This window comes from Equus przewalskii, chromosome 1 (genome assembly GCF_037783145.1).
Source record: "Equus przewalskii isolate Varuska chromosome 1, EquPr2, whole genome shotgun sequence".
NCBI lineage: Eukaryota > Metazoa > Chordata > Mammalia > Perissodactyla > Equidae > Equus > Equus przewalskii.
In genome coordinates this window covers 10,389,868-10,417,585 of record NC_091831.1, presented here as the reverse complement: position 1 = coordinate 10,417,585, position 27,718 = coordinate 10,389,868, and the positions used below count along the sequence as shown (strand labels likewise).

The 27,718-nt window shown below is 47.4% G+C and overlaps 1 protein-coding gene across 14 annotated transcripts in view; it reads left to right on the top strand.

Annotated features, from left to right (window-relative positions):
• Positions 1 to 1,981: 1,981 nt before the first annotated feature.
• Positions 1,982 to 27,718, top strand: part of DMBT1 (deleted in malignant brain tumors 1) — a 55,150-nt gene continuing 29,413 nt past the window's right edge. For 2 of the 14 annotated variants that reach the window (XM_070631971.1, XM_070631917.1), the window contains exons 1-9: positions 2,238 to 2,345; positions 10,902 to 10,955; positions 15,611 to 15,640; positions 17,996 to 18,307; positions 19,594 to 19,638; positions 20,687 to 20,725; positions 21,516 to 21,839; positions 22,909 to 22,938; positions 27,039 to 27,068. In XM_070631971.1, coding sequence (XP_070488072.1) covers positions 2,285 to 2,345; positions 10,902 to 10,955; positions 15,611 to 15,640; positions 17,996 to 18,307; positions 19,594 to 19,638; positions 20,687 to 20,725; positions 21,516 to 21,839; positions 22,909 to 22,938; positions 27,039 to 27,068 — 925 coding nt within the window. In that variant the 5' untranslated portion in view covers positions 2,238 to 2,284. Of the gene's footprint in view, positions 2,346 to 10,901; positions 10,956 to 15,610; positions 15,641 to 17,995; positions 18,308 to 19,593; positions 19,639 to 20,686; positions 20,726 to 21,515; positions 21,840 to 22,908; positions 22,939 to 27,038; positions 27,069 to 27,718 lie in introns of all 14 variants that reach the window. The other 12 variants (XM_070631937.1, XM_070631926.1, XM_070631921.1 and 9 more) reach the window with 12 other exon arrangements.

The window sequence follows — 27,718 nt, the reverse complement described above, 5'->3', positions numbered from 1 at the left end:
CCGCAGAGCCCACCTCTCCACAGGATGAAGACCTCTCTGAACAGGGCCTTGTCAACCACACAAGGGCACTGGGACAAGGTTGAGTTTCGGGTGATGAAGGACGCACACGTGGTGGCAGGCGGCCCTCGGCCCCATTGTGTCCGTCCCACATGTCCAGGACCCGCACCTCCTTCCTGCTTCTCTGACATCACCCATTTTCCCACCTGGAATGCCTCTCAGGAGGCTTTGAAATGACAGCTGGGTTCTTTCCACTTCCTTCCTCCTGGTGTCTTCTGAACAAAACGCTCACAAGCCCTTGTGTTAGGATCTTTGCTGCTGACCACAGTGGGAAGACCAGGTCACCAAAATGACAAAAGTGGAGAAGCTGTGCCCTTGGGAGGTCTCCCCGAGGTCTCCAGAAGGATGTTCCTGGGCTGAGCTGAGCGGAGCTGTCGGTGGGGCTTGACCCGCGGTCTCCTGGCAGGCAGGCTCCCTGCCTCCCTCCTTGCGCAGCCCTGGAAAGTCGCTCCTCGATCCTCATCCGGGCTTCCCACTGCGATACCCGGTAACTCCTGCTTATATTTCAAGGCTCTGTTTAGGTGTCACCTTCTCTGGCAACCTGCGTGTGCCATCTGATTTAGATGCTTTTTCTGTATGTTCCCACAGCAACTTGGATTAATACTTAGTACCCCCTGTCGTGATTGTCATCATGCAGGTTTGTCTCAAGACTCGGCAGGGTGCTTCCTAGGGTGAAGGACACTTTTTACCCTCTTCTTCCTGGCAGGTATTTAGTATTCTTACCCCTACTTTTCCCTGCTGTGCCCAAGGCAGACATTACTAATCTATCATGGCACTCTTTTTGATGATCCCAGGTCAGCTTCATAATCATTCTGAGCCCAGCACTGCAGGAACCAAACAATCACAACCCCCCATAAGAGGAATCAGTGTGTGCTCTGTCCTAGGCACTCCCCAGCAGACGGGTATCCCTGTCCTCTTGTCCCCTGATACTTATCAGTCGTTGGACTGACAGTAGGAGACTGAAAACAATGGGGCTCTCCTGCGGAAACGTGCCTGATCTCACCAAGGGGAGAAGAGCAACATGGGAACAACAGAAAGACTTGTAGGATTGAAAAAGAAATCCAAGGTTGCATGTAGCTTTCATCTGGATGAAGACAGTTGCAGATGTCCAGCCCTAAATCCTGGTTGGTGGCTGAGACAAGGCCTGGGTTCATGCCATCCTTCCAGAATGAAGCACCAGGAGACTACGGGTTAATAGCCCATGGCAAGGAAGCCCAGGTGTCATCTGTTGCCTGGGTGTCTCAGCTGAGAGGCCAGACACCTCGCTCATCCAGGCCAGGACAACAGAGGCAAGTCCTGCAGAGCCGTATGCTTCTAACCACAAGTTACCAACCACCGAGAGCAGCTGGATAAAGGGAAAGGACAGGCAACCTTCTTGGTAGATTGTGGGGGGTTTGCCAGAGTCTGGTGATAGAGACAGGGGTCCCAAAGGGCAAAGTGATATCTACAGAACAAACCCAAGGAGAGGGCTTGTGTGCAAGGTAGGAGGAGGTCGGGGGCAGGATTTGTGGCTTTGCCAAGCTCCCAGTGTCATACAATGTGAATGCTTCGGGCAAGAAATCAGAGCCTGTGAAATGGTTGGAGGTGGTTCGGTTTGAGGTCACGTGTTTCTCAGCTCCTGTGCTATGGAAGTAGTGTGAGTTCCAGAAGATGGGGCCAAAGTTAGAACAGGCCCATGGAACCCATGGCCTTCTCCCTCATGGCTTCTACTCTCCAGTCATGCCTGCACTAATGCCATCCTCGTTTCTCCAAGGCCAGGGGCCAACGAGAGCATGCCCTGCCAGGACAAGTCATTCCACAGAGATGCCGTTCCCCTTGGCACCATGTCCTGTATTTGCTCAGTAGCCCACATCCTGCTCTGCCCCCAACCTTGGGGCTGATTTCCCACAAGGTAATTCAAATTCTCCAACATTAAAATCAAGCCAGTATTCAGGGAGCACTTGTGAGTCTTCGAGGTTCACCTAGAAGGAAGCTGGAAATTGTATCACTAATGGCAGTGCTTTTGCTGTTGGGGACTAGCCAGATGGTTCATAAGACAACCATTCAAACACACCTAAGCTGTTCCCACAGATTAGCCATCAATTGTTAGCAAGATCTCTCACTTCCTTTATATTGATTTATGGCAGCAATGGAAATATACCACCTCACCCAGAGAACACGCCTCCTTCCAGCTAGGAAACTATAAATGTCAAGGTGTTTTTACTCAGATTGAGAAGAACCCAGCAAAATGGGGATCTCCACAGACATCCTTGAAATTTGTCTTTTGTTGGGTCAAGTTCTATCTACAGGTACTATGTCTAATTATTATATTCATTAATTTCAGATCATGTCTAATTGTTCCTTGGTTCTAGACATTCTATTCCAAGGGGGGTTTTGCATCAAGAAGAGGCAATTCTTTGCTGATAATTGTAATTGCAAGGATTTACAAGGAATGGCTCTTTTTTATTTTGTTTCTGGCTGAGAAGTACAACAGGTGTAGTTAGAAAAAGCCAATCATTATGTCAGTGTTGTCAGTGAGTCACTCAACTAAAGAAATGATTGATTGGTCTTAGAAAAATTCTTGAAGTTAAAGGAAAGTTTGTGTATATTATTATGAGGCTCTAAAACTTTGCCATAATTGGTTAAGCGCATAGTTTGCGTACTGTAAAAATGAGCAGGAAAGAGCCCCAGTAAATGCTCATTATGTGACTTCTTTCTGCAGGTGTGTCTGGCTTGATAATTAATATTTACTGACGAAAATCAGGTCAAGTAGCTGATCACAGACAAGACCATAAGAGTTCCAAGTCTGCGTCTGTCACTCGCTGCTTTAGACAAACCATTTGGAGCTCAGTAACTCAACCATGTCCTTGTGTTCCTAGAGTGTCAAGGGATAAAATGTACATGAAAGAGCCATAGGCTAATCAGTGCGACTGTTGAATCTCAGTGTCTTTTACCGAGATACCAAATGAACAGGACGATTGGCCAGTGGGCCTAGGTCTCTCTCTATCTCTGTCTGATTTTCTGTCTCTCATCTGTCTGGCCTCCAGCATCTCTTTCCCTCCTTCCCTTCCTCCCCGTCTCTCTCCCTCTGTCCCTCCTTTTTTCTTCCTTCCCCTCCTTCTTTCTCTCCCTCCCTCCCTCCCTCCTTTCCTTTATTCATCTCTTCCCTCCTTCTTCTCTTCCACTCACCCAAACCTTTTCTTTGGTGTCATCTTTTGCTACATTCACGAATTCTGGAAGACAGGGTGGAAGTATCCTAATTTCCAGATAACTTTCAGACCTCTCACTCCGACCCCCAGGCTTCTTTGTAGGGGAAGCTCTGAAGATAAAAGTTTGTTTGGGAAATTGCTTTCATGGAAGCAGCACGCCAAACCCAACCCTCGCGGCCCTGGTGATGGGGAGCAGGCCTGCACTGTGTGTTAGGCGTGTGCATCATGGTGACACCAGGGGGCCAGCTGGCAGATGTCGCCCACCTTCCTTCCTTGTCAGGAGGATGTCAGCGTGTACAGGCTGGGCGGTCTGGGGGCTGGAGATTGTGTCTCCATCAAAATATTTGACAACGAGAGGCAGTGTTCTTGGCTCCAGCTTTAGAAAGTTAGTCCCTGGCCTTGCACTGGCTCTAGGTGACCTGGGATTCCTGTCAGTCCCTAAAGCACAGGGACTGCCCCGTCCTCGTCTGCAAAGGGGCTCAAGGCAACGGTGCCTGTGTTGAGGGACCTTGAGGTTTCACTGTGATGCTCTGTGCGTGCACATGCACAGACACGCACACACACGCACGTGTGCCTGAATGTGCCGTGTGGAGGTGGGAATCAGCCCTGTGCAAAGTGCTTCGTGGGTATTGGGTACTCAGCCCGACGCGGGCCTACAGTCTCTTGTCTAGATCTGCTAACAACCCAGAGTTAGGTATCATTATTTCCACATTGCAGATGAGGAAACTGAGGCTCAGAAGGTTACGTGCCTTGTCCAAGGTCAGCAGCTGGTGAGCAGCTGGGCCAGGACTTGAAGCTGGAGGTCGGCTGGCATTCGGGAGCAGTTACGGCCTTTAACCCTCGCTGTTCCTTGCAGAGAGCCGAGGGGATGAACTGTGGCGTTTAGCTCAGCACTGGAGCCCGGGGAGCTTCGTGCTGGGTGAACCGCGGCAGCAGGCACGCTTCTCAGCTCTGGTCTCTGCACAGACTCTTCAGAAAAGTCAGTGCGCCCAGGCCTGTGCGGGGCGGGCGGGGCGGTGGAACTCCTGCTGCTCCTAGCTGTGTCTTCGGCTCTGCCGCTTATCAGCTCTGGGGCCTCTGCAAGCCTCAGTTTACTCGTTTGTAAAATGGGCTTGTGTTCCAACCTCATAGGGTCGTGTAGAAATGAGGTCACCCAGGCAGCGTCTGGCACATAGTGGGTGCCCACCAACAGGCCATTGTTCCTCTTCTAGGCACTTTCCCGATGTCTTATCCTAACACAACTTCCTAAATGCAAACTGGTATCTTGGATTAGACCCTGGAACAGAAAAAGGAAAAACTGGTGAAATCAAACAAAGCCTGGGGTTTAGTTAGTGGGAATGTACCAGTATTGGTTTGGTAGTCGTGACAAATGCCCCACGGTAATGTGAGACATTAACATTCGGGGAAACTGGGGAGGGGTATTCGGGGACTCTCTGAGGTTTAGTACTCACTCTGCAAGTTATAACTATAAAGTTATTCTAAAAGAGTTTCTAACTTGACTTCCCTCGGTCCAGTTTCTTCAAGGCCAATGTTTTGCAAGATGAGAAAGTAATAATTGCTTACAAACGAATTCCTAGCATACTGGTCATCCTCAACATTACCCTTCCCACAGTTTATCAGGGGTTTTGGCCATGACTAGTGCCTTAAAATAAAGGAGAAAATCTAATGGAGGGACTTGGGCAGTGTGAGAACGTCTTTACTGGGGTGACATTTGGATTGAGGGCGCGCCTCTGATTCCCTTAAGTGACGGGTCCACACAGACTTCTGATCTCTCCTTGAACTGCTCGTTATTGCGCAAACTTCCCCCGCGTTACGTAAGTCAGTCGCTAGGTGCGGAATGGCAGGGAGGAGGAGAAAGGCGGTGGAGCAGACTCGGGTTCAGGCCCTGCGCGCAGCCTGGCACCCTGCCCCGAGGCCCCACCCGCCCGTCTTCTGCGGCCGCGGCTCTCTCCACACCCTGCCGTGCACACCCGCCTGGGATCATTCCCCCCGTGTCCCATGCTGCTCTCCACCCTGGGGTTTTATTGGTTCTGCCTGTTTCCCGGGACACCTTGCAGCTCACTATCTTGCAGCACACAGCAACCTCAGGTGCTCCAAACCTCGCCTCTGGCCGTGGGAACTGCGCGCACTGCGCCCTCTGCCTGGAGCTCAGTCTTCGCCTCCCCCCACTTCACCTGGCTAAATCCGGCTGCTGTTTTTATCTTTTTTGTGCTTTTGGGTGAGGAAGATTGGCCCTGAGCTAACATCCGTTGCCAATCTTCCTCTTTTTTTTCTCCCCAAAGCCCCAGTACATAGTTGTATATCCCAGTCATAGATCATTCTAGCTCTTCTATGTGGAATGCTGCCTCAGCATGGTTCGGTGAGCACCGTGTAGGTCCACGCACAGGATCCTAACCGGTGAACCCAGGGCAGGCTGCTGAAGAGGAGCCCAAGAACTTAACCACTCAGCCAAAGGCCAGCCCCCAGCTGCTATTGTTAAATACCAGGGATACTGATCCATCCAGGAATTTGTCCCTGACGTATATTCTCAACACACACACAGACACACACATACACAGACACATCCATACACACAGAGACACACACAAATACACACAGACACACACATAGTGTCATAATTCCTTAACACAGCACCTTAACTCCTGCACCAAACTGTCTGTGGATTTTTCTAGCGATCCTGCTGTGCTGGGCGTGCCTGGAGGGCAGGGACCATGACTTGCTCACTCAATACCCAGTACAACACCTTGCATGGCTAAGAGCCTAACAGGGGCCCTGGCTCACACTGAATTTAATGCAGCAGCCTGAACCCCCCAGTGCCCCCCTTCCAGGGCAGGAGAGAGGGTGTGAGCCCTCCCCGGTGCCGTGTGACATTTCCGTCTATGATGGACCAGGTATGGGACTGTGGTCCCATAAGATTAGCACCATAGAACCCAGGTGTGCAGTAGGCTATACCATCCAGGTGTGTGTACGTCCACTCGATGATGTTCACACCCAGACAAAATCCCCTAACCTGGCATTTCTCTGGACGTATCCCTGCCGTTAGGTGACGTGCGGCAGTGTATAGTTTATGGGGAGGTAAACACATTATCAGGAACAATGTCAACCACATCCTCTCCATCACTGCATGTCATTATTCCAAAATGGTTTGCTTTTTTGACAAGTTGAAATGGAATCTCCTTGTTTTAACTTGAATTTGGGAGCCCGCGTGGTGGAGCTGCGTCCCACAGCTGCTGTGGGGTCAGCGCACCTGACCTCAGATGTGAGCCTCATTACTTAGTGACTGTGTGACCTTTGACAAGTTGTCCCACCCCTCTAATCTTCGGGTTTCTCGTCCATAAAATAGATGTGAGTAATAATTCTACCATAAAGCATTTTATGAAGATTGAATAAGACAGGACCGGTCAAGCACTTGGCTCAAAGCCTGGAAAGTGGTAATTAATCAAAAATACCGGTTCCTCCCCCCACCTTCTCCTCTCTCCCTCCTCTTCTCGCTCTCTGCTTTCTCTACCACTAGCTTCCTTCTCTTTCTTTATCTTCTGGTTCCCTTTCCCCTTATTCTTTTCCTTGAGCCTACAAGCAACATTCCTCCCCACCCTGAAAGAATCTGCCTCCTACACCACCCCCAACGCCACCTCCCACCTTCAGCTTCAAACCACGCTGTCACTGCACGGTTAGCGGAGGAAAGGTAGGAGCTGGAGAAAAATGCAGAGAAAATCCAAACACCCGCCCTCCTATCACGCGAGACTGCCGTTGTTCAACTATGTGTTTCTTTCAAGTTATATGTACGTGAGTGGTATCACTAAATATACAGTTTTCCTCTAATTTATCTTTATATTCTGAACATTTTAGCATGCCATTCACAATTTTTGGATATTGAAGTTGTCTCAGGTTTTCTTCTTTTTTTTAAAAAAAATTTCACTTTATTGAGATATAATCAGCAAAATCGTAAGCTGTTTAAAGCGTACGTCATGGTGATTTGAGATACGTACACACTGTGCTGTAAGTACACATCCCAGTAATTAACACATGCAGCACCTCACATATTTATCTGTTTTTAATGCAAACGTTTAAGTTCTGCTCTCTTAGCACATTTCAATTGTCCAGTACAATGTTGTCGAGCACAGTCACCGTGTTTTGCGCTAGATCCCGAGAGCTTATTCACCTCATTGCTGGAAGTTGGTGTCCTTAGACCAACCTCTCCCCATTTCCTCCACCCCGTTTCAGGTTCTTTCTATATGGAGGTTACCGTGAAGACCATCCCTGCCCGTGCATCTTTGCTCACATTCTAGAAATTATTTCCTTTCGCTAGATTCTTAGAAGTGGAATTACTGAGTTAAAGAGTTGATCATTTTTAAGGCTTTTAAAATACACTGATAAATGATTTTCCAGAAACGTGCCAGTTCTTTCCATTCTCAGTAAAAAACAAGAGTGGCAATTTTCTACACCTTCTCCAGTTCCTAATATTATTGTTCAAAAATCTTGGCTGAATTGCTGGATGAAAAATGGCACCCAGTTATTTTAATTTGCATTTCTTTGCTTATAATGAGAGTGAACATCTTAAGCCACTTATATTCCTTTTCCTTGTCTGTTCAATTTGTTCCTTTGTCTTTTCAATTGTCTGTTTGTATCCTTTGTCCCATTTGTTTGAAAGGTTAGTGTCTTCCTTGTTGATTTATGTAAACTCTCTCTATAATTTGGATATTAGTACTTTGCTCATTATATTGATGACAAGTATTTTCCCAGTTTGTTGTTTGCCTTTTAATTTGGATTTTGAATTTTTCCACATAAATATTTTATATTTTCACGAAATTAAATTTATTGCTGTTTTCCTTAGTGGATTTTAACTCTAGAAACTTCTTATAGAAACTGGATAAACATTTAACTAGTTTTTTTTATTTCTGTGTGTTTAAAAAAGATATCTAATTCTTTGTTTCTGAAAATTATTTTGCTTTCTGGTGTGATGTAAATATCTAAAAATTTATTTCTATATTTTAATTTTTACAGCTTTATTTGTAATATTTTGAGGCTAATACTAACTTTTTGAATGGTGACTACTGTAAAATCTTTTTTTTTTTTTTTGCTGTGAGGAAGATTGGTCCTGAGCTAACATCTGTTGCCAGTCTTCCTCTTTTTGCTTGAGGAAGATTGTCGCTGAGCTAACATCCGTGCCCATCTTCCTCTATTTTGGATGTGGGATGTCGCCACAGCCTGGCTTGATGAGCGTTGATAGGTCTGTGCCTGGAATCTGAATCTGCAAACCTGGGGCCACTGAAGTGGAGTGTGCTGAAATTAACCATTATGCCACTGGGCCAGCCCCTAAAATCACTTTTTAAAGAAGCAACCAATCAAAGAAAAGCTTTGCAATGGGAATTATATTAAAGCTGTGAATTTGTTTAGGACGACTGACATTTCCATATTCAGTCCTTCCGTCCAGACACCTGGTTCATCTCCTCATCTGCCAGGAGGCGGCCAGGAAGCTTTGTATAGAGTTGGTATTTTTATTCCTGTTAGAATATTTTGAAGGAGAGCTTCATCCACAGTGTCTCTGCTTCCTCAGAGCCTGTGTTAACCCACATCTTCCCCTCTGCCGGCTCCCATCTGGTGTGATGCCAGGACCTCACATGGGGTCCCCTGCTGGACTCCTGGACACCCCTCACTGGAGCCCTTCATCCACTGTCCTCTACCTGCTGACTCGGATGACTCACCCACTGGAGCGAATTTCCCCAGGACAGTGGGGCATCACGTGATCTCGCTGTCCCCTGCCGGGTGGAGTCGGGCACCCAGTAGGTGCTCAGGAACGGGCGGAAGGAGCTGTTCCTTCCCGCTCTCTCGGAACTGCTGTTACTTTTCCTGTACACGGGCTGCGGGACAGCAGTTTTCACACTTTAGTTTGTATCAGAATCGTCTGGAGCGCTTGTGAAAACACACATTGTCGGCACCACCTCCTGAGTTCCTGACTTGTGTCCGTGGAAGGCCTAAAAATAGGCCTTTTCCACAAGTTCCCAGGTGTGGGCTGGCGCTGCTGGGCATGGAAGCCGCTTTGAGAACCGTTGCTCTAAAGGAGCTCCTTTCTTATGTGACTGGGACAGGCTGTTGGCCGCTTACTCAAAATGTCGTTTAAAATGAGGAACCATAAAGTATGATACATACGCGTTGTTTTAACTTAAAACGTCAGCGTGCTGTGACTCGCCGACGTGTGGCCGGCGGCTCTATCTCAGTGGGGTCTTCAGTAGGTCTGCAATGTCTTTCTTGCACAAACCACACGATTTTGCGTATCTCTAATTTCTAATTTCAGTTTCTCTAAAGTGGAGCATGAAGTGAAAGACGCTTGCAAAGAAGTGTGAGCGCAGAAGTTCCCCTATTTGTTTTACATCTTTCTTCTACTTTTTGCTGTCTCACTCACCTGAGTTCTTTTTAACATCTTGATTTTATTTCCAAAGCATTAGGCCTTACTTTCATAGAAAAGTGTCTTTCTTCTTGTACCCATATTTCATCAATTTAATATTTTATTTAATTTAAAGCCAAGTACAACTGGTGTAAACAGGTTTGGGACTCATATCTGCCTCCAGTTGATCACACAGCTTAGTTGGTTGGAGCAGAAGTTGCTGAGCACGTTAGAAATTAGCCTACGAGCCCCAGGATTCAGGGGTTTACAGAGAGGATGGAGAGCCCTGGTCCATCTGGCCAGGGGCATACGTAAAGGTCAGTCAAGAGAACTTCCTGTCTGCTGCCACCTCTGGGATGCCTCTCATCCAGTGTAGGCAGACATTGCTAATAAAAATGCAATACAGGGGCCAGCCCGGTGGCAGAGTGCTTAAGTTCACATGCTCTGCTTTGGTGGCCTGGGATTCACAGGTTCGGATCCCGGGCGTGGACCTACATACTGCTCATCAAGCCCTGCTGTGGCAGTGTCCCACATACAAAATAGAGGAAGGTTGCCGTAGATATTAGCTCCGTGATAATCTTCCTCAAGCAAAAAGAGAAAGATTGGCAACAGATGTTAGCTCAGAGCCAATCTTCCTCATCAAAAAATAAAAATAAAAAATAATAATAAAATAAAATTTAAAAAATACTTGAAAAAATGCAATACACTCAATTAAATTTGAATTTCAGATAAAAATGTTGTTTTCTTAAGTATATCACACATAATATTTGCAATATATTTATAGTGAAGAAGTAGTCATTCATCTGAAATTCAAATTTAACTGCGTGTTCTGAATTTTATCTGGCAACCATACTTTCAACCCATTTTTCCTGACACGTCTCTACCTTCTTCCAAGCCTAGATGAAACCTCCTCTCCCCTCTGGGCCCCTCCTGCCCACAAGTGCTCGCTCCGAGAGTCCTCCTCTCCCTTTTCTCTGGGCTCCTCGGAGGTGGGTGACCAAGTCCAGTGCTGAGTGGCTCTGAGCTCTGGAGGACTGAGCCTTCCCCCTGTGGCGGGTCCCTTCTTCTGCCGGACTCTGAGTGCAGCGCCTGCCATGTGGTCAGAGATGGGTCCATATTTGCTGCAAGAGTTACTTAATGAGGGACAGGCCCAGCGAACGCTCCAAGGTGCAGTGTGAGGAGCCCCTCCTTTGTTCAAATCAGCAGGGGGTCAGATTCCTGCTTGTTTTCAGAGGAGCTCTCATTTGGCTTCTTTTTCTTTGTATTTTCAGTAACAGTGGGAAACACCATGGGAACCACTTCCAGGGAGACACAGACGCCAACTGGTAACTAAACTCTGGGACTGGGAGGTTGTGGGACCCAAGGCCACCCCCAAGGACTCAGGAGGGGCTGCTGCAGAGTATCCTCTGGGTTTTGGACATAGGACAGGAAGGACCTCCTCTGACGGGGTCCACCTGGGCCCTCAGCCCCTTCCTTATGAAAGTCCATGCTGACCAGAAGACAGGTCCGGGGCCTCCATGCCAGCCTCTGCCCAGCCACATGTCTTTCCTAAGATCTCTGCCCCCGAGGCTGCCCCACTGACTCAACGTTGAGTGCTCATCAGAATCAGCTAGGGCATTTGTTTGAATGCAAGTCCTTGGAATTCTCCTCATCCCCCTCCAGAGACGCTGATTGGGAGGGCTGAGGTGGGGCTCAGGAATCTGCATTTTCACATAACTGAGAATAAGGACGCTCTGTAGACCACACATTGACCACCCGAGCTGCCTGGCCCCGGACTGAATGCAGGTTTCATGTTTGTGATGTAACTATGGAAGCACGACTTTGCCAAGAGTTTCCAAAGGAAGTGACAGAAGATATGTGCATATATTTTAAGAGCTACTTGCTGTTACTTATTTTTTCTTAATGCCTATATTTGCCTCAATGTCAACTGAATTTAGGTTTTTCACATTTTCCCAAATGGTTCTTGGCTACATTGTAGCTCAGACTTGTCGATAGAAAGGCTTTTCCACAAGTACATTGCTAACCTTGACATGCCTTTCACAATGGCCTTGATCTCCTTGTCACCTCATTTGGCAGAACCAGTCCTCCCAGGACGCTTCTAAGCAGGAGAAACCACAGCATGGGCTCGCTCTGTGCTGTTTCAGGGGATCACGTTCCCTGCCTTCAGGGACTTAGGGTCTAAGGGAAAGACAGACACTAATCAGCTGATCACTCAGTTACAATCAGAGCTGTGATCAGTGCTGGAGCCGTTGATCAGCCATCAGAGAGAGCAGTCCCGAGAACGTCACAGGTGAACTGAGGTCCAGAGCCGGTGTGGGAGTGAGCCAGACAGAGCAGGAAGGAAGAGTGTTTCTCTGGGAGTCACTGTCACTGCTGGAGTCTTAGTGAAGGCCGCCAGGTGACTTCCCATTGAAAACCGAATTTGGCGAGTTTATGGAAAGTAGATTAGCGTGGACCACCTGCCTTGCAAGGACTACAAGGAGTGGCTGGTAGCAGGCAGCGGCTGTGACAAAACGCAGCACTGGATGATAGGTAACAGCATGGACAGTAGAGTTGGGGTCTGGGTGTTCTTGGGCTACCTTTATAGCGTCTGTGCCTCAGTGTCCTCAGGTGTAAGTGAGGATGGGGTTGGGGGAAGGATTAAATGAGACCTTGCATATAAATAGCAAGACATGGGATTCTCTTCACCAGCCACGAAGATGCAATAACTCTTCAGTAGACATTTGCTTCAGTTCCAGAGCACTTTCCAGAGCGCTGTTGGAGTCACTACATGATCTTCTTAGGCTTCTCTTCCAGAACAACTGGAGTGGCCCATCTAGTAAATATTGGTTAGGTTGATGATACTCTGCTTTTGCTTTTTTTTTTTTTTTTTTGGAGGACGATTGGCCTTGAGCTAACATCTGCCAATCTTGCTCTTTTTTTGAGGAAGGCTGGCCCTGAGCTAACATCCGTGCCCATCTTCCTCTACTTTATATGTGGGATGCCTACCACAGCATGCTGTGCCATGCAGTGCCGCACCCGGGATCTGAACCGGCAAAGCCCAGGCTGCTGAGAAGCAGAACGTGCAAACATAACGGCTGTGCCACTGGGCCAGCCCCACTCTGCTTTTTTTTTAATGCAAAGCTCTTCAGTCTTACCCCAATAGAGCCCTAAGGTGCACCATGTCCAAATGTGCACAATAGGTGCTTTGGGAGATTTGGGGCAATGGCTGAGTCCAGATGGAAAGGTGCCAGCTCCCCTGGAAAGGGACTAGGTCTTTGTGGAGTACCTTGAGAGATCTCTTGTGGCTTTTCCTAGTTGGTCCCTCTGACAGCTTGACTCTCTTGGACACTGATCCCCAGTGCCAGAGAAGAGTCTCTTTCCATTTTCTGGAAAACAAACAAGTGGAAGCTTCTTTCTCCAGGTGATTTACCCCCATTCCCCAAATGGCAGCCAGTGTCATCTACAACTATGTGGTTGATTATTGGAAGAGTGCAAGTGGGTCTCACTAAATCTGTGCAAAAGAGTTTATTCTGAATGCATGGACATAGCACAACCGGAGACAATTTCAATGTTCTGTTTAGTGTTATGGATGAGTATTGTCAAGACCCAGGAGCTCAAAGCTTCTGAATCTGATGCAGATTCTGACACTGACTTCCCTGTGACTAAGCAAGATGCCTGGAGCCTGTCAGTGGGAGTCGCATGGTGTCATCTGTACTGTGTTCAAATAGCAGAGTTTTGAATGGAGGACTCTCTCAGGCCTGTCTGTCAGCTTGTCCTTGAATCTGGGAGCGGGGATGGTGTATCAGAAATGAGGAGGGGGTGTTTTGGTGCAGATGTTTCCAGTTTTGTGGCCTCTATGGAAAGAATATCCTGGCTGTCTGTTTCTGTTATGAATTGCTTCTTCATGTTCAGGGTGTGTAGTCACCTGGCCTCCATGGCCCTCTTATGGCCATCAACAGCGTGGAGCAGGGCAGCTGGAAGAGTCCATTGTGGACCCCACGTTCAGGGTGCAGAGACAGGGGATGGAGTTCTCTGACAGCCAGTACCCCACTGGCCTGTGGTTCCGTGAGAGAAATTCAGGTCTCTGACCGCTGACTGCTGATCCTGGCTGGCCTTGCATTTCAATAGTAGCTGAGAAGTTTCTCAGATGCCTTAGCCCTCCCTGTGTGAGGAAGCAAGAAACAAAGGATTATGAAAGCAACCTTCCTAGAAATTCCCGTAAGAATTTAAACATAGCAGATCTCTTTGCATTAAGGAGATTGCCCTACATGAGCATCATAAAAGATGAAAGTGAACCATTGCACGTCCCTTAGCAAAATGCGGTGGTCCACATTCATGCTGCCAAATATCATGGATGAGATCCTTTGCATTGAGGTGGGTGAGAGCACTACGTTTTATTTCTGCACTTAGAATTATATTACTGATTCCTTGATTCTTAGATCTGAGGAAATTCATCTGAGATATTGTCATCTGAAGCTTCGTAGTGTGAGATTTCAGGTGTACAGTCAATTTCACCATTATCGTCAGCATCCAGGGTGCTGCTCTCTGTCGCTTTGCATTCCTCTTCTGCTTCACTAACTATTGTGAAACATCTTGCTTCATCAATTTTCTTCTCTCTGCCATTGTGAACAGACAATGAAAAATTCTGAATTCCTAACTGCATTCATGACAGCTAAAAGCACACTATAATGACAATTTCTCCAGCCTTTAAAAAAATACCTTCTTGAAAGATAATGCAATATTTTGGGCATTGAAGAATGATGGTTTATTTCACCATTTCATATTCCTTCTATGCGATGCCCCCATTCTTCCATATTCTTATCATATTTTTTTTAATAATAGTAATTGATGAATTAATAACAGATGAGTTATTTCCTTGAATGACGAAGTAGAAGCACGTTTCAAGATACAGGAAAATGAGATCACTGAGAACTCATAATGTATCTTGGATTTACACAAGGATCCAATGAATCCATATAGTGACTGTAAGATAGAATGAGTTTCATTCCAGTTTTTAATGAATAAATATTTTTTTTTTTTTTAGAGTAGGTGTTTTTAAAGATTTTATTTTTTTCCTTTTTCTCCCCAAAGTCCCCCGTACATAGTTGTATGTTCTTAGTTGTGGGTCCTTCTAGTTGTGGCATGTGGGACGCTGCCTCAGCGTGGCTTGATGAGCAGTGCCATGTCTGCACCCAGGATTCAAACCGACAAAACGCTGGGCTGCCTGCAGCAGAGCACGCGAACTTAACCACTCGACCACGGGGCTGGCCCCTGAATAAATATTCTTTTTGAACTTTGTAAGACCTTTCAAAATATGTAAAAGTCATGAACTATCAATCTTCACAAATATAGTTAGAGCTGCTTAAAAAAAGAAACTCAAAAACTAAAATTGAGTCTGATAGACATGACAGAACACTGAGGGTTAACCTGAAGAGAAGGAGGCGTGGAGAGCTTTAGTGTGGCCTCACTGATCGTAAAGATCAGAGTTCTCTAGATTTTGGGTTTCTTCAAGATAGAGTGAAAATTTCTCAGGGTATGGATCAGAAGGAACAGGATATCTAACATCCGAATATTAACTTATTTAAGCGGCCTTGGAGTGACTGTTCCCGATGCTGACTCTACTCAAATTTCAGACTCGAGGGTGATTCAACAGCCCCCCAAAATCCCTGACCCCCGCTTGAGCTGCCTGTCTTGTCCAGCCTTTCTTTCTGAGCATAGATTGCGTCCTGTGACTATAAACTGTAGTGTTAGAGGGGCTGGTATGGACACATGTACTCTATTACATCTAAAATTATTGAGCATCTTGTATCCAACCCACTTGTTTTAATCTCGTATTGCAAAACCCCAAACCCTTAGCAAGAACACTGGAGGCACACAAACCCAAGATCAAACCACAGCACCACCTGGCATGATTGTGAGGTGAAGCTCTAGTCAGTATCAGTAGATCATTTACCAATAGTGGACACTCCTATCCAAGATGAGTTTTGTTTCTTTCTAGGTCTGTGGAACCCCCAGACTCCCGCCTATGGTAAGACCTTTCTCCTTCCTTGTCTTCCCGGGGTTTTGCTCGTTGGCTGGGTCCACCAGTTCTGCTGCTGCTGCTGTTGGCTAGTTGAGGCTTAGTGTAGTCTTGGCCACAGAGCAAGTGCCTACCCTTTAGAAAGCAGGGATGGAAAGGGAGGGGTCAAGGGGTGCCAAGAGCCTAGGCACATCCCAGACAAACACTCAGCCAGTCCCATCTTTCATTCTTCTTCCTTCTTCTGTCACCTCCCATCCATCCATCCATCCATCCATCTATTCATTCATCCATCCATCTATTCATCCATCCATCCATCTATTCATCCATCCATCCATCCATTCATTCATCTATCCATTCATTCATCCATCCATTCATTCATCCATCCATTCATTCATCCATCTATTCGTCCATCCATCCATGTATTCATCCATCCATCCATCTATTCATCCAACCATCCATCCCTTGCATGACATTGGCTTCAGTTAGCAGAGTCAGTGCCTCTTCTCACTGTGAATGACAGTTTTCTTGAAGATAGCTGACATCCTCCCAGGGCTTGCTGTGTAACCTGCACAAAATTATTTTCATATATCAAATGAATCAATGTATTAAAAAGCACTTAAAACACTGCCTGGCACATAAGGCTCAACTAATGCACATAGGAAGTGCTGTTATCGTGAAATCTTCCCAACAGCACTTTGATGTGAGTAGTGTTATGACCCCATTTTGCAGATGGGGAAACTGGGACACAGTCAGGTAAGTTGTCAATAGTTACATGTCTAAGGTCACACGGTGGGTAAGTGTCCGGGTAGAGATTCGAACCCAGAAAAGGTGCCTTTGCCTTCGTGCGTGATTCTTACTAAATGTATCCGTCTCTCCTCCTTCTCTGCTGTGAGAGTGTGTGACATTCGCTCCAACTTTGACATGTCGGGGTCCTTTACATGCTCACTTAGCACAGCTGACCCTGCCAGAGAGTTCTTGGCTCAATGAGTCGACGCCACACCCTGCCCTTTCAGAGCACGCCTTGAGAGCCTGCCCGGGAGAGACTCGAGGGGCAGCTTTCTGGGGATTGACACCCAGCTAGTGCCAGGCTGAGGCAGGGAAACTGAGAGCTCTTCTGCATTCTCAGGAGTGACCAGAAAGGGACAGTAAGAAGGGCTGAGGAAACCCAAATGCACCTTGGGAATACCCCAGAGGCAGTCCAAGGTACCTACTCTCCCTCCTTCCATGACCCCTCCTCTTACAAGAGACACAGCAACCACCTGCCCCCTTATCTTCCATCCCATTCCAACCTCTCTGGTCACTCCCTGAGCAGAAATCTCTCGTACCCTCAAACTAACGGGTGAAAAGCCAGAGCGAGGATTTGGCTCCTTCTGTCAAGATGTTGGGCTGGATCCCTCAGGACCTGCTGCCTGTTTTCCTTGCATAATCAGTGAGGGTGATTTAGCAGGACCATGTCAGACAGGAACAGGTTACCTGCTGACTCCCTAGGTGTGGTCATCTTCATGGTGGAGCTCAGGATGTCGAAGCCCCTTACAGGTGGGTTGATAGGGTAGGTCAAGGCCCAGTCTTGGACGAACGTCATCTTTGGCTTACCCTGATGTGAGCGGAGAGTATATTGAGGCATTTGGGGCAGGAAAGTGACTGGAACATATCTGTACTTTCTAACGATAAAATTTGAGTCAGTCTGAGGGAGACAGATAAATCATCTCAGCATGGGCATGGGCATCCAGTAGGCCCTCCACAAATGCTGGTTGAATCAATGAAGGTGAATGGACTAGAGAAAGGTGGGGCCAGGGTAGGGAGATCAGCTGGGAGGCCCCTGGAGAAGACCAAGTTCAAGAGAAGGAAGGCCTAACCTGGTAAAATGGTGGTGGGAATAAAAGGAAAGACGACCTTGGGGATAGGTTGGATCTAAGAGGTGAGGAGAAGGAATAATCAAAGATGACAAGCTAATTTCCAGCACAGTTGAAGGGGAGCACGGTGATGTCATTGACTGAAATGGAGGAGAGGGTCTGTGTTGAGCATGGGGTGGTGGGCTGGGGTATCCAGGAGGCCGTTGACAGTGTTGGTGTAGAGGTTAAGACTGGGGTTGTCAGGGCTGATCAGCCCTGGAGATGTGGATTTGGGGTCCTCTTCCTGGAGAGCTCTCAGAGTACATGAGGTCCTTTAGTGGGAAAAGATAGAGTAAGAAGAGGGCTGAGACAGTGCTTGGGAGAGCAGCCATACGTATGGTCCCAAGAGAGGAGAAAAGTCAGTGAAGGAGACGGGGCAGGGGTCTAGAAAGGAGGAGAATAGACAGCACCAGGAGGCGAAAACCAGGGATGGAGACCAAGAAGACGAGGGCTTTTCACTGTTTTGATGCAGGTCTGCCTGTGAGGCTGGTGAATGGAGGCGACCGCTGTCAGGGCCGGGTGGAGGTCCTGTACCAAGGCTACTGGGGCACTGTGTGTGATGACAGCTGGGATGCCCAGGATGCAGATGTCATCTGTCGGCAGCTCGGCTGTGGCCTTTCAGTGTCAGCCCTGGGTGGGGCCCACTTTGGTCAGGGCTCAGGAAATATTCTCCTGGGCGCAGTGTACTGCTCGGGATGGGAGCCTTACCTGTCAAGCTGCCCCCACAGCGGGTGGTACAACCATGAATGTGGCCACAGAGAAGATGCTGGAGTTGTGTGCTCAGGTAGGGCAGGCATCGCCTCGTGCTGTCACCTGTGCCACTCTGAGGACAGGGGCTCCTGCTGTCCTCATCCTCACTGCACATGCACATAACGGGGTTGCAGCTTACCTGCTCCACTCTGAGTCATGTCTTCTTTGAGGTTAGAGGGCAGGTATTACTGTCCCTTTTCTCAGATAAAGCAATGGAGGCCCAGAGAGCGCAGGTGACTTGCCTGAACTCCTAAAGCTGGAGGTGGTAGAGGCGGGTTTCAAACTCAGTCCCCTTCAGAACTTGCCGATACAATCACCCAGAGGACACCTTCCGATGAGCAGCATCATGGCCGTCCCTGTCCTGAGATGACCCAATGCCTTCCTAAGTGGCCCTTTCTCCTCCTTTTAAAGGCAGGGGAGAAGGATGGGGGACTTCTGGTCCTTAACACTTAAGTCTATACCAGAATTGGAATGAGGAGTAACCAGTGTGTTCTCAATACTGAGGATTACATGACAAGCAATAGATATTTACATATTCGGCGATAAAGAGAAATTCTCCCTGATTCAACCAAGCAAATCCCAGTGCCGCATTCCTCCCTGGTTCACAGAGTCCTGTCAGTGCTCGGGCACCAAGGGGTCCTTAAAGCCACAAAGAAACCTCTGAGGATACTGCCCGTTGTGTGCCCCAAGGGGTAGTTTGTAGTTAAACTGTCCATCTTTAGAGCAACCTCTGGCATTTGCCATGTGGCCTGGGTTGTGCACACGCTGCCATGCACAGGATGTGACCCTGGTAATCCAACCACCACAGGAGTATGGGCTTCCCAAGAGAATGTGGCCCTCCAAGCTGTCACTTGGAGCAGGTTTAATTCAGCATTTGAGGCTGCGTTTTTGGAAACTGTCATCCTTCCTAGTTGGTACCACCTTTCAGGGATATCTCAGTGACAGTAGACGTTTGTCATTTGGGGTGTGTTTGAGCCACAGAAGTAGGCAGTTAGTATTTGAAGTCCAATCTTGTGAATCAGGCAGGGTGTTAATCAACGGGGTGAGTTTTTGGATGGTGACTGTGAAAGCAGAGGAGGCGGGAGGATGATGACAGGAGCCAAGAATGTCCTTGGTGGCATCTCAGCATTGAACGAGGGCTGGCAAAATGACCAAGAGATGAGTTCTGTTTCATAAGAAAGAAACATAGGCTTGTAGGAGTGGGCGGGGCTTCTGGATCTCTGTATCCAACCTCTTGCTTCAGAGCTGAGGAAGCAGAGGGCCAGCGCTCCTCGAATGAGGGGCAGCATTGAGTGACCTCTTCTTTTCTTCACTTTGTAGGTTCTTTGATTTCTACAGAGGTACCCCTGACAGCTACTGTGGAAGGTAGTGTTTGTTCTGCGGAATCCATGTTGGGCTCATTACTCCACTTCACCCATAGGTGATCTCTGATCCAGAAGGGGTGCTGAAGGTGTAAGAGGTGGGAGTACTCGGCTCCCAAAGGGGAGCCTCTGAACAAGGCCTCAGGCCTGAATGGGTATCCTTTCCATGGACAATGTCCCTGAGGTCGGGAAGGAATCAAGCTGCAGAGGCATCTCCAAGGACCTCTAGGGTGGAGGTTGGAGTCCTGTCTCCAAGGAGGTCCTGTTGCCCATGCTCAGTGCCCAGCCCTGTGGTCTGAATGATGCATGCTGACCCCTGGCCAGGCTGTGGTGCTGGGTCTCTGGCTGCAGGGCCTGGAAAGGCAGATGCAAATCAGCTGGGGCAGCATCCTTGCCTGTGCCCTTTCCTGAGCCCATCTTAGGCCACCTTGGTTCCTTCTCAACATAGAGGAACCATGGTCCCTCAGCCTGTGGGTATCAGAGGTCTCGTGCACCACCCCGGGTCCTCTAGTGGGAGCGCTGGGAGGTACAGTCAATATAGCCTGAGGTTCTGGCAGCTCAGCTTTGGGAAGGAAAGTCACTGCCCATCTCCTGGGGAATCTTTGGCCCTAGGACAAGAGGAAGGACAGCCTCCACACCAAGGTCCCTGCCCAGGAGTCAGCATGCATCAGCTGGGAATCCTGATGGTACACATGTCAATACCAGATGTGCAAGCCAATGATTAGAGAAGAGAAATCAATCAGAAGCATAGAGATGGGAAGAGTCTTTTGTATCCACCCCTGGAGACCTGCACAGGTCCCTGTGGGAAGGTCAGAATCAGGGTCCATAGGTTGTCACAGAGATATTGCCCCCAAAAACAGTCTTTTAGAGTGGAGGAACTCAAGGCTAAACAGGTTTCTTGACATTTCCAAAGTCACCCAGCAAGATAAAATTCAAGCCCTGAATGACATCTCCTTAGCAGATTCTACTTTATTTTCAGTCCTTGAGTCCCTCAGAGGAGTCCTCACTTTTTCGCTTCTGTTTCTTTCCCCTTCTACAATCTGTATATGCAGGGACTACTATAACAAGCACTGAGACTCCGGCTGCAGTAGGTAATGAATAGTTTCATATGGGTCCTTCTCTGCAAGTCATGATGCCAAGTATACTAAGGGTGTGACTCTTATTCAGGGAAACTTTTAGGGGATGGGGTGAGAGTGAGTGTTGTGAGCATGTTGTGCAAAGGGAGATCCCATGTGAACCAGCGAGCCTGGCTTGAGTGGGAGCCTCCTTCTTGGTCCATGTACCAGAAAGAGGGAAGCAGTCTGTCTGAACATGAGGTCTTGAGGAACCTGTGTGTTTTGGGTCAGTGTCCACTGAGATCTCTGTCATGTCCACAGTGCCAGTTCTCCCTCTGCACAGCTCCGTGCTGACCCTGGCCATACTGGCCTCGAAGACCCAGCTGTGGGGCCTGGAGAACCAGTTGTGAAATGCTCTCCAAAGCAATCTCAGAGCCCCGGACCAATGTCAGAGCTCCTGCTATGACATCCTGGGGCATCAGGCTACTCTTCAGCATGAGCATTCACGAGTCACAGGTTCAAAGGACTTGGGGCTCTGCCCCTGTGTGCTCAGTGAAGGAACCTGTGAGTAGTTTCTAGGTCCTCTCCAGGATGCAAACCAGGACCTGTGTATTTTTAATTCAGAAGCTCTCATGGATTAGGTTATGGAAGAGCAGTCAGTGTCCGTATAATAGGAGGAACTGTAACTTAGGCATGTTAAGGGTCCACCCCTGGTAGTGATTCTCTCAGGGATCTTTGTCTACTGGGAAGAATTATGAATTCTTAAGGGGCCTGAGACCCTGTCTCTCAGTAGGAACCTGCAAGAAAATGCTGTGTTCTCCTCTAGGGACTGAATCGGGTTTGGCCCTGAGGCTGGTGAACGGAGGGGGCCGTTGTCAGGGCCGGGTGGAGGTCCTGTACCGAGGCTCGTGGGGCACCGTGTGTGATGACAGCTGGGACATCAATGACGCCAACGTGGTGTGCAGGCAGCTCGACTGTGGCCGAGCTCTGTCAGCGCCAGGAAATGCCCGTTTCGGTCAGGGCTCGGGGCCGATCGTCCTGGATGACGTGCGCTGCTCAGGATATGAGTCCTACTTGTGGAGCTGCGCCCACAACGGCTGGAACAGCCACAACTGCGGACATGGGGAAGACGCCAGCGTCATCTGCTCAGGTGGGTCTCCTATACATGATGCGAAGAATGTAGCACAGAGCCGAGTCACGATAGTAACGAGGTCTGTCCTCCTCCAAATCTTGGTTTCTCCCTCCGGGAAATGGAAATAACAGTGGTGCCTTGGATAAGTTATTTTCCTCTAAGTGCTTCCGTTTACTTCTCTGTAAGACAAGGGAACCCTACCATCATGGGTTGTCACAAGGACCAAATGAGATAACGTAGGTGAAATATTTGCGACAGTGAGTGATGGAGAGTGAATAATCATAGTCATCATCATAATCTTATTGCTGTAGCAGTTGGCACTTGTTGGGTGCTGACTATGCGCCAGTCAGTACAATAAGCATTTCATCTAGATTCTTCTCATTTAATTCTCCAAATAACTCTATGAAGGGTGGTAAGTCTCAATAATGACTACCTCTGTCATTTTATGGGGAAAAAAGTCATTTCATCTCCCACTGTCTCTGTCAGCACAAAATCTCTTGAGCTTTTTGCACTAAATGACCAAATAGTTAGTAATCTGTGCTTTTAGCCATTCCCTTCAGCTAGTTGAGAACTGGTAAATTAAATCAAAGCCCTCCACCTCAGCTCCTCACGCCCATTAATACAAGCTGCATATGCTAACTTTTCTCAAAGAAGTAAGAAAAGCAACGAGCCTGCATTTTTGAACAAGCCTCATTTGCTTTTCTGTGGTTACGAAAGGTTAGTTTCTATCTTAATGAAAAAAGACATCTGCAGCACGAAATATGCAGAAAAAAATGGACAAATTCTTGAGGAGTATTTCATTGAAGTTATTTTTAAGGCATCCATAGCCATTTTTTTTTATCGCCACATTTCCTGGGTCTAGTTTAGCATTTTGCGGTGCATGCACGAGAGACTCCAGAAGTCCATATCAATTTGAAGTAAATTTCAAGAACAGATGTCGGATCTGTTGACATTGAGCTACCCGATGTTGCTACATCTCTACTTCAGAGTCAAGTGTCAGAAAGGCAATGGTTCAAAGGTGGATTTCGCTCGGGATCCCTGTGGATGAACCCCACACGTGTCTGATTTTTCTTTTATTCCTTTATAGTTTCTGAATCAGATCTTCTCACAACACCTGGTAAGTACTTGGAAAAGAATATCTTGTATTTGGTTTATAAACTATTTTTCATCTTCAGAGTAAACACTGCCTCACTCAACTTTAATGAATAGTGGGAGTTCTGCATAAAAGTATGATTTGTGTCCCTTCTAGAAATACAAAGGCAACAGAAACTTCTTGAAGGCGTAGTCTAAATGCACCATGTGGTTATACAGGCACGTCGTCCTCAATTTCATTTTGCCTTCGACTCAAATTTCAGGCCATATCAGGATCAAGGAGGGCATGTGTTTGAATGCAGGTCCTTGGAATTCAGGTCACCCCCTCCCGAGACTCTGACTGGGGAGGTGGGACTAGAGAATCTGCATTTTCATACAACCGAAAATCAGGAGGGTCTGTAGACCTCTCATTGAGCACCCGTGCTGCCTGGCCCAGGACTGAATGAAGTTTTCGTGTTTGCAGTATAACTATGGAAGCACGACTTTGCCAAGAGCTTTCAAAGGAAGCGACAGAAGATATGTGTATATATTTTAAGTGTTACCCGCTTCTACTCGCTTTTTCTTAATGCCTATATTTGATTTAATGTCCAGCTCATTTAGGTTTTCACCATTTTCCCAAATGGTTGTCGACTGCATCATAAGTCTGACTTGTGCATAGAAAGGCTTTTCCACAAGTACATTGCTAACCTTGACATGCCTTTCACAATGGCCTTGATCTCCTTGTCACCTCATTTGGCAGAACCAGTCCTCCCAGGACGCTTCTAAGCAGGAGAGACCACAGCATGGGCTCGCTCTGTGCTGTTTCAGGGGATCACGTTCCCTGCCTTCAGGGACTTAGGGTCTAAGGGAAAGACAGACACTAATCAGCTGATCACTCAGTTACAATCAGAGCTGTGATCAGTGCTGGAGCCGTTGATCAGCCATCAGAGAGAGCAGTCCCGAGAACGTCACAGGTGAACTGAGGTCCAGAGCCGGTGTGGGAGTGAGCCAGACAGAGCAGGAAGGAAGAGTGTTTCTCTGGGAGTCACTGTCACTGCTGGAGTCTTAGTGAAGGCCGCCAGGTGACTTCCCATTGAAAACCGAATTTGGCGAGTTTATGGAAAGTAGATTAGCGTGGACCACCTGCCTTGCAAGGACTACAAGGAGTGGCTGGTAGCAGGCAGCGGCTGTGACAAAAGGCAGCACAGGATGATAGGTAACAGCATGGACAGTAGAGTTGGGGTCTGGGTGTCCTTGGGCTACCTTTATAGCGTCTGTGCCTCAGTGTCCTCAGGTGTAAGTGAGGATGGGGTTGGGGGAAGGATTAAATGAGACCTTGCATATAAATAGCAAGACATGGGATTCTCTTCACCAGCCACGAAGATGCAATAACTCTTCAGTAGACATTTGCTTCAGTTCCAGAGCACTTTCCAGAGCGCTGTTGGAGCCACGACGCAATCTCCTTAGGCTTCTCTTCCAGAGTCACTGGAGTGGCCCATCTGGTAGATATGGGCTAGTTTGATGATACTCTGCTTTTTTAAATGCAAAACTCTTCAGTTTTTCCCCCCTTACAGCGATAATGTGCAGAATATCCAAATGTACACCATGGGTACTTTGGGAGATTTGGGGCAATGGCTGAGTCCAGATGGAAAGGTGCCAGCTCCCCTGGAAAGGGACTAGGTCTTTGTGGAGTATCTTGAGAGATCTCTTGTGGCTTTTCCTAGTTGGTCCCTCTGACAGCTTAACTCTCTTGGACACTGATCCTCAGTGCCAGAGAGCAGTCTGTCTGCATTTTCTGGAAAACAAACAAGTGGAAGCTTCTCTCTTCAGGTGATTTACCCCCATTCCCAAAATGGCAGCCAGCATCATCTACAACTGTGTGGTTGAGTATTGGAAGAGTGTAAGTGGGTCTCAGTAAATGTGTGCAAAAGGGTTTATTCAGAATGCATGGACACAGCACAATGGGAGACAACTTCAAGGTTCTGTTTGATCCTATGTATGAGTATTGTCAAGACCTGGGAGCTCATAGCTTCTGAATCCAACGCAGATTCTCACACTGACTGCCCTGTGACTAAGCCAGGTGCCTGGAGCCTGTCCATAGGAGTCACATGGTGTCATCTGTACTGTGTTCAAATAGCAGAGTTTTGAACGGAGGACTCTCTCAAGCCTGTCAGCTTGTCCTTGAATGTGGGAGCAGGGATGGTGTGTCAGAAATGAGGAGGGGGTGTTCTGGTGCACATGTTTCTAGTTTTGTGGCCTCTGTTGAAAGAATATTCTGGCTGTCTGTTTCTGTTATGAATTGCTTCTTCATGTTCAGGATGTGTTAGCCACCTGGCCTCAGTGGCCATGTTATGGCCATCAACAGTGTGGAGCAGGGCAGCTGGAAGAGACCATTGTGGACCCCACATTCAGGGTGCAGAGACAGGGGGTGGCATTCTCTGACAGCCTGTACCCCACCTGCCTGTGGTTCCGTGAGAGAAATTCAGGTCTCTGACTGTTGACTGCTGCTCCTGGCTGGTCTCGCATTTCAATAGCAGCTGAGAAGTTTGTCAGATGCCTTAGCCCTCCCTGTGTGAGGAAGCAAGAAAAAAAGGATTATGAAAGCAACCTTCCTAGAAATTCTGGTAAGAATTTAAACATAGCAGATCTCTTTGCATTAAGGAGATTTTGGTACATGAGCCTCATAAAAGATGAAGGCATACCATTGCACGTTCTTTCTGCAAAAGCTGATGGTCTAAGTTCTTGCTGCCTGATATCATGGATGAGATCCTTTGCATTGAGGTGGGTGAGAGCACTACGTTTTATTTCTGCACTTAGAATTATATTGCAGACTCCTTGATCCTTGAATCTGAGGAAAGTCATCTGAGATATTGTCATCTGAAGCCTCATAGTGTGAGATTTCAGGTGGATGATCAATTTCACCATAATCGTCAGCATCCAGGGTGCTGCTCTCTGTCGCTTTGCATTCCTCTTCTGCTTCACTAATTATTGTGAAACATCTTCCTTCATCAGTTTTCTTTCTCTGCCATTATGAATAGACGATGAAAAATTCTGAATTCCTAACTGCATTCAATGAAAGCTAAAAGCACAGTATAAAGACAGTGTCTCCAGCCTTTAAAAAAATGCCTTCTTGAAAGACAATATTTTGGGCACTGAAGAATGATGGTTTATTTCACCATTTCATTTTCCTTCTAGGCAATGCCACCATTCTTCCCTATTTTTATTATATAGACCTTTTTAATAATAGTACCTGTAGAATTAAAAACAGATTAACTAATTCCTTGAATGACGTGGTAGATACCCATTTCAAGATGTAGGAAAAATGAGATCACCGAGAACTCATAATGTATCTTGGATTTACACAAGGATCCAATGATCCATATAGTGACCGTAAGAAGGAATGAGTTTTATTCTATTCTTTGGTGAATAAATATTCTCTTTGAACTTCGGAAGACCTTTCAAAATATAGAAAATTCATGATGTATGAATCTTCACAAATATAGTCAGACCTGCTCAACAAAAGAAACTAAAAAACTAAAATTGAGTCCGATGGAGCTGACGGTACACTGAGGGTTAACCTGAAGTGATGGGGGCGTGGAGAGCTTTAGTGTGGCCTCACTGATGATAAAGATCCAGAGTTCTCTAGATTTTGGGTTTCTTCAAGATAGAGTGAAAATTTCTCAGGGTATCAGAAGGAACGGGATATCTGACACTCAAATATTTCCTGATTTAGGAGGCTTGGAGTGGCTGTTCCCGATGCTGACTCAACTCAAATTTCAGACTCTGGGGTTATTCAACAGCCCCCTGAAATCCTTGACGCCTGTTCAACCTGCCTCTCTTGTTCAGCCTTTATTTCTGAGCACAGATTACATCCTGGGACTATAAACTGTCGTGTTAGAGTGCCTGGTAAAGACACGTGTACTTTATTACATGTAAAATTATTGAGCACCCCGTATCCAACCCACCTTTTTAAATCCTATTGCAAAACCCTAAACTGTTAGCAGGAACACTGGAGGCACACAAACCCAAGAGCGAACCACTACGCCCCCTGGCGTGACTGTGAGGTGAAGCTCTATCCAGCGTCAGTAGAAGATCATTTCCAAACAGCAGACCCTCCTATCTAAGAAGAGTTTGGTTTCTTTCTAGGTCCATGGAACCCCCAGACTACCGCCTATGGTAAGATGTTTCTCCTTCCTTGTCTTCCCGGGGTTTTGCTCATTGGCTGGGTCCACCAATTCTGCGCTGCTGCTGTTGGCTAGTTGAAGCTGAGTTTAATCTTGGCCACAGAGCAACTGCCTGCCCTTCAGAAAGCAGGGATGGAGAGGGAAGGGTCAAGGAGTGCCAAGACTCTAGGCGCATCCCAGATGAGCACTCAGCCAGTTCCATCTTTTATTCCCCTTCCTTCTTCTCTCACCTCACACTCATCCATCCATCCATCTGTCCATCCATCCATCCATCCATTGTGTGACACTGGCTTCAGGGCAACTTTTAGGGGATGGGGTGAGACTGAGTATTGTAAGCATGTTATGCAAAGGGAGATCCCTTGTGAACCAGAGAGCCTGGCTTGAGTGGGTGCCTCCTACATGGTCCATGTACCAGAAGATGGGAAATGGTCAGTCTGAACAAGGGATCTCAAGGAATCACTTTATATTGGGTCGATGTCCAGTGGGATCCGTCTCTTGTACAAGTGCCAGTTCTCCCATCTGCACAGCTCTGTGCTGACCCTGGCCAAAGTGGCCTGAAGGACTCGGCTGTGGGGCCAAGAGGACCAGTTGCGAAATGGTCTGTAAGCCAGCCTCAGAGCCTCAGATGAATGTCAGAGCTCC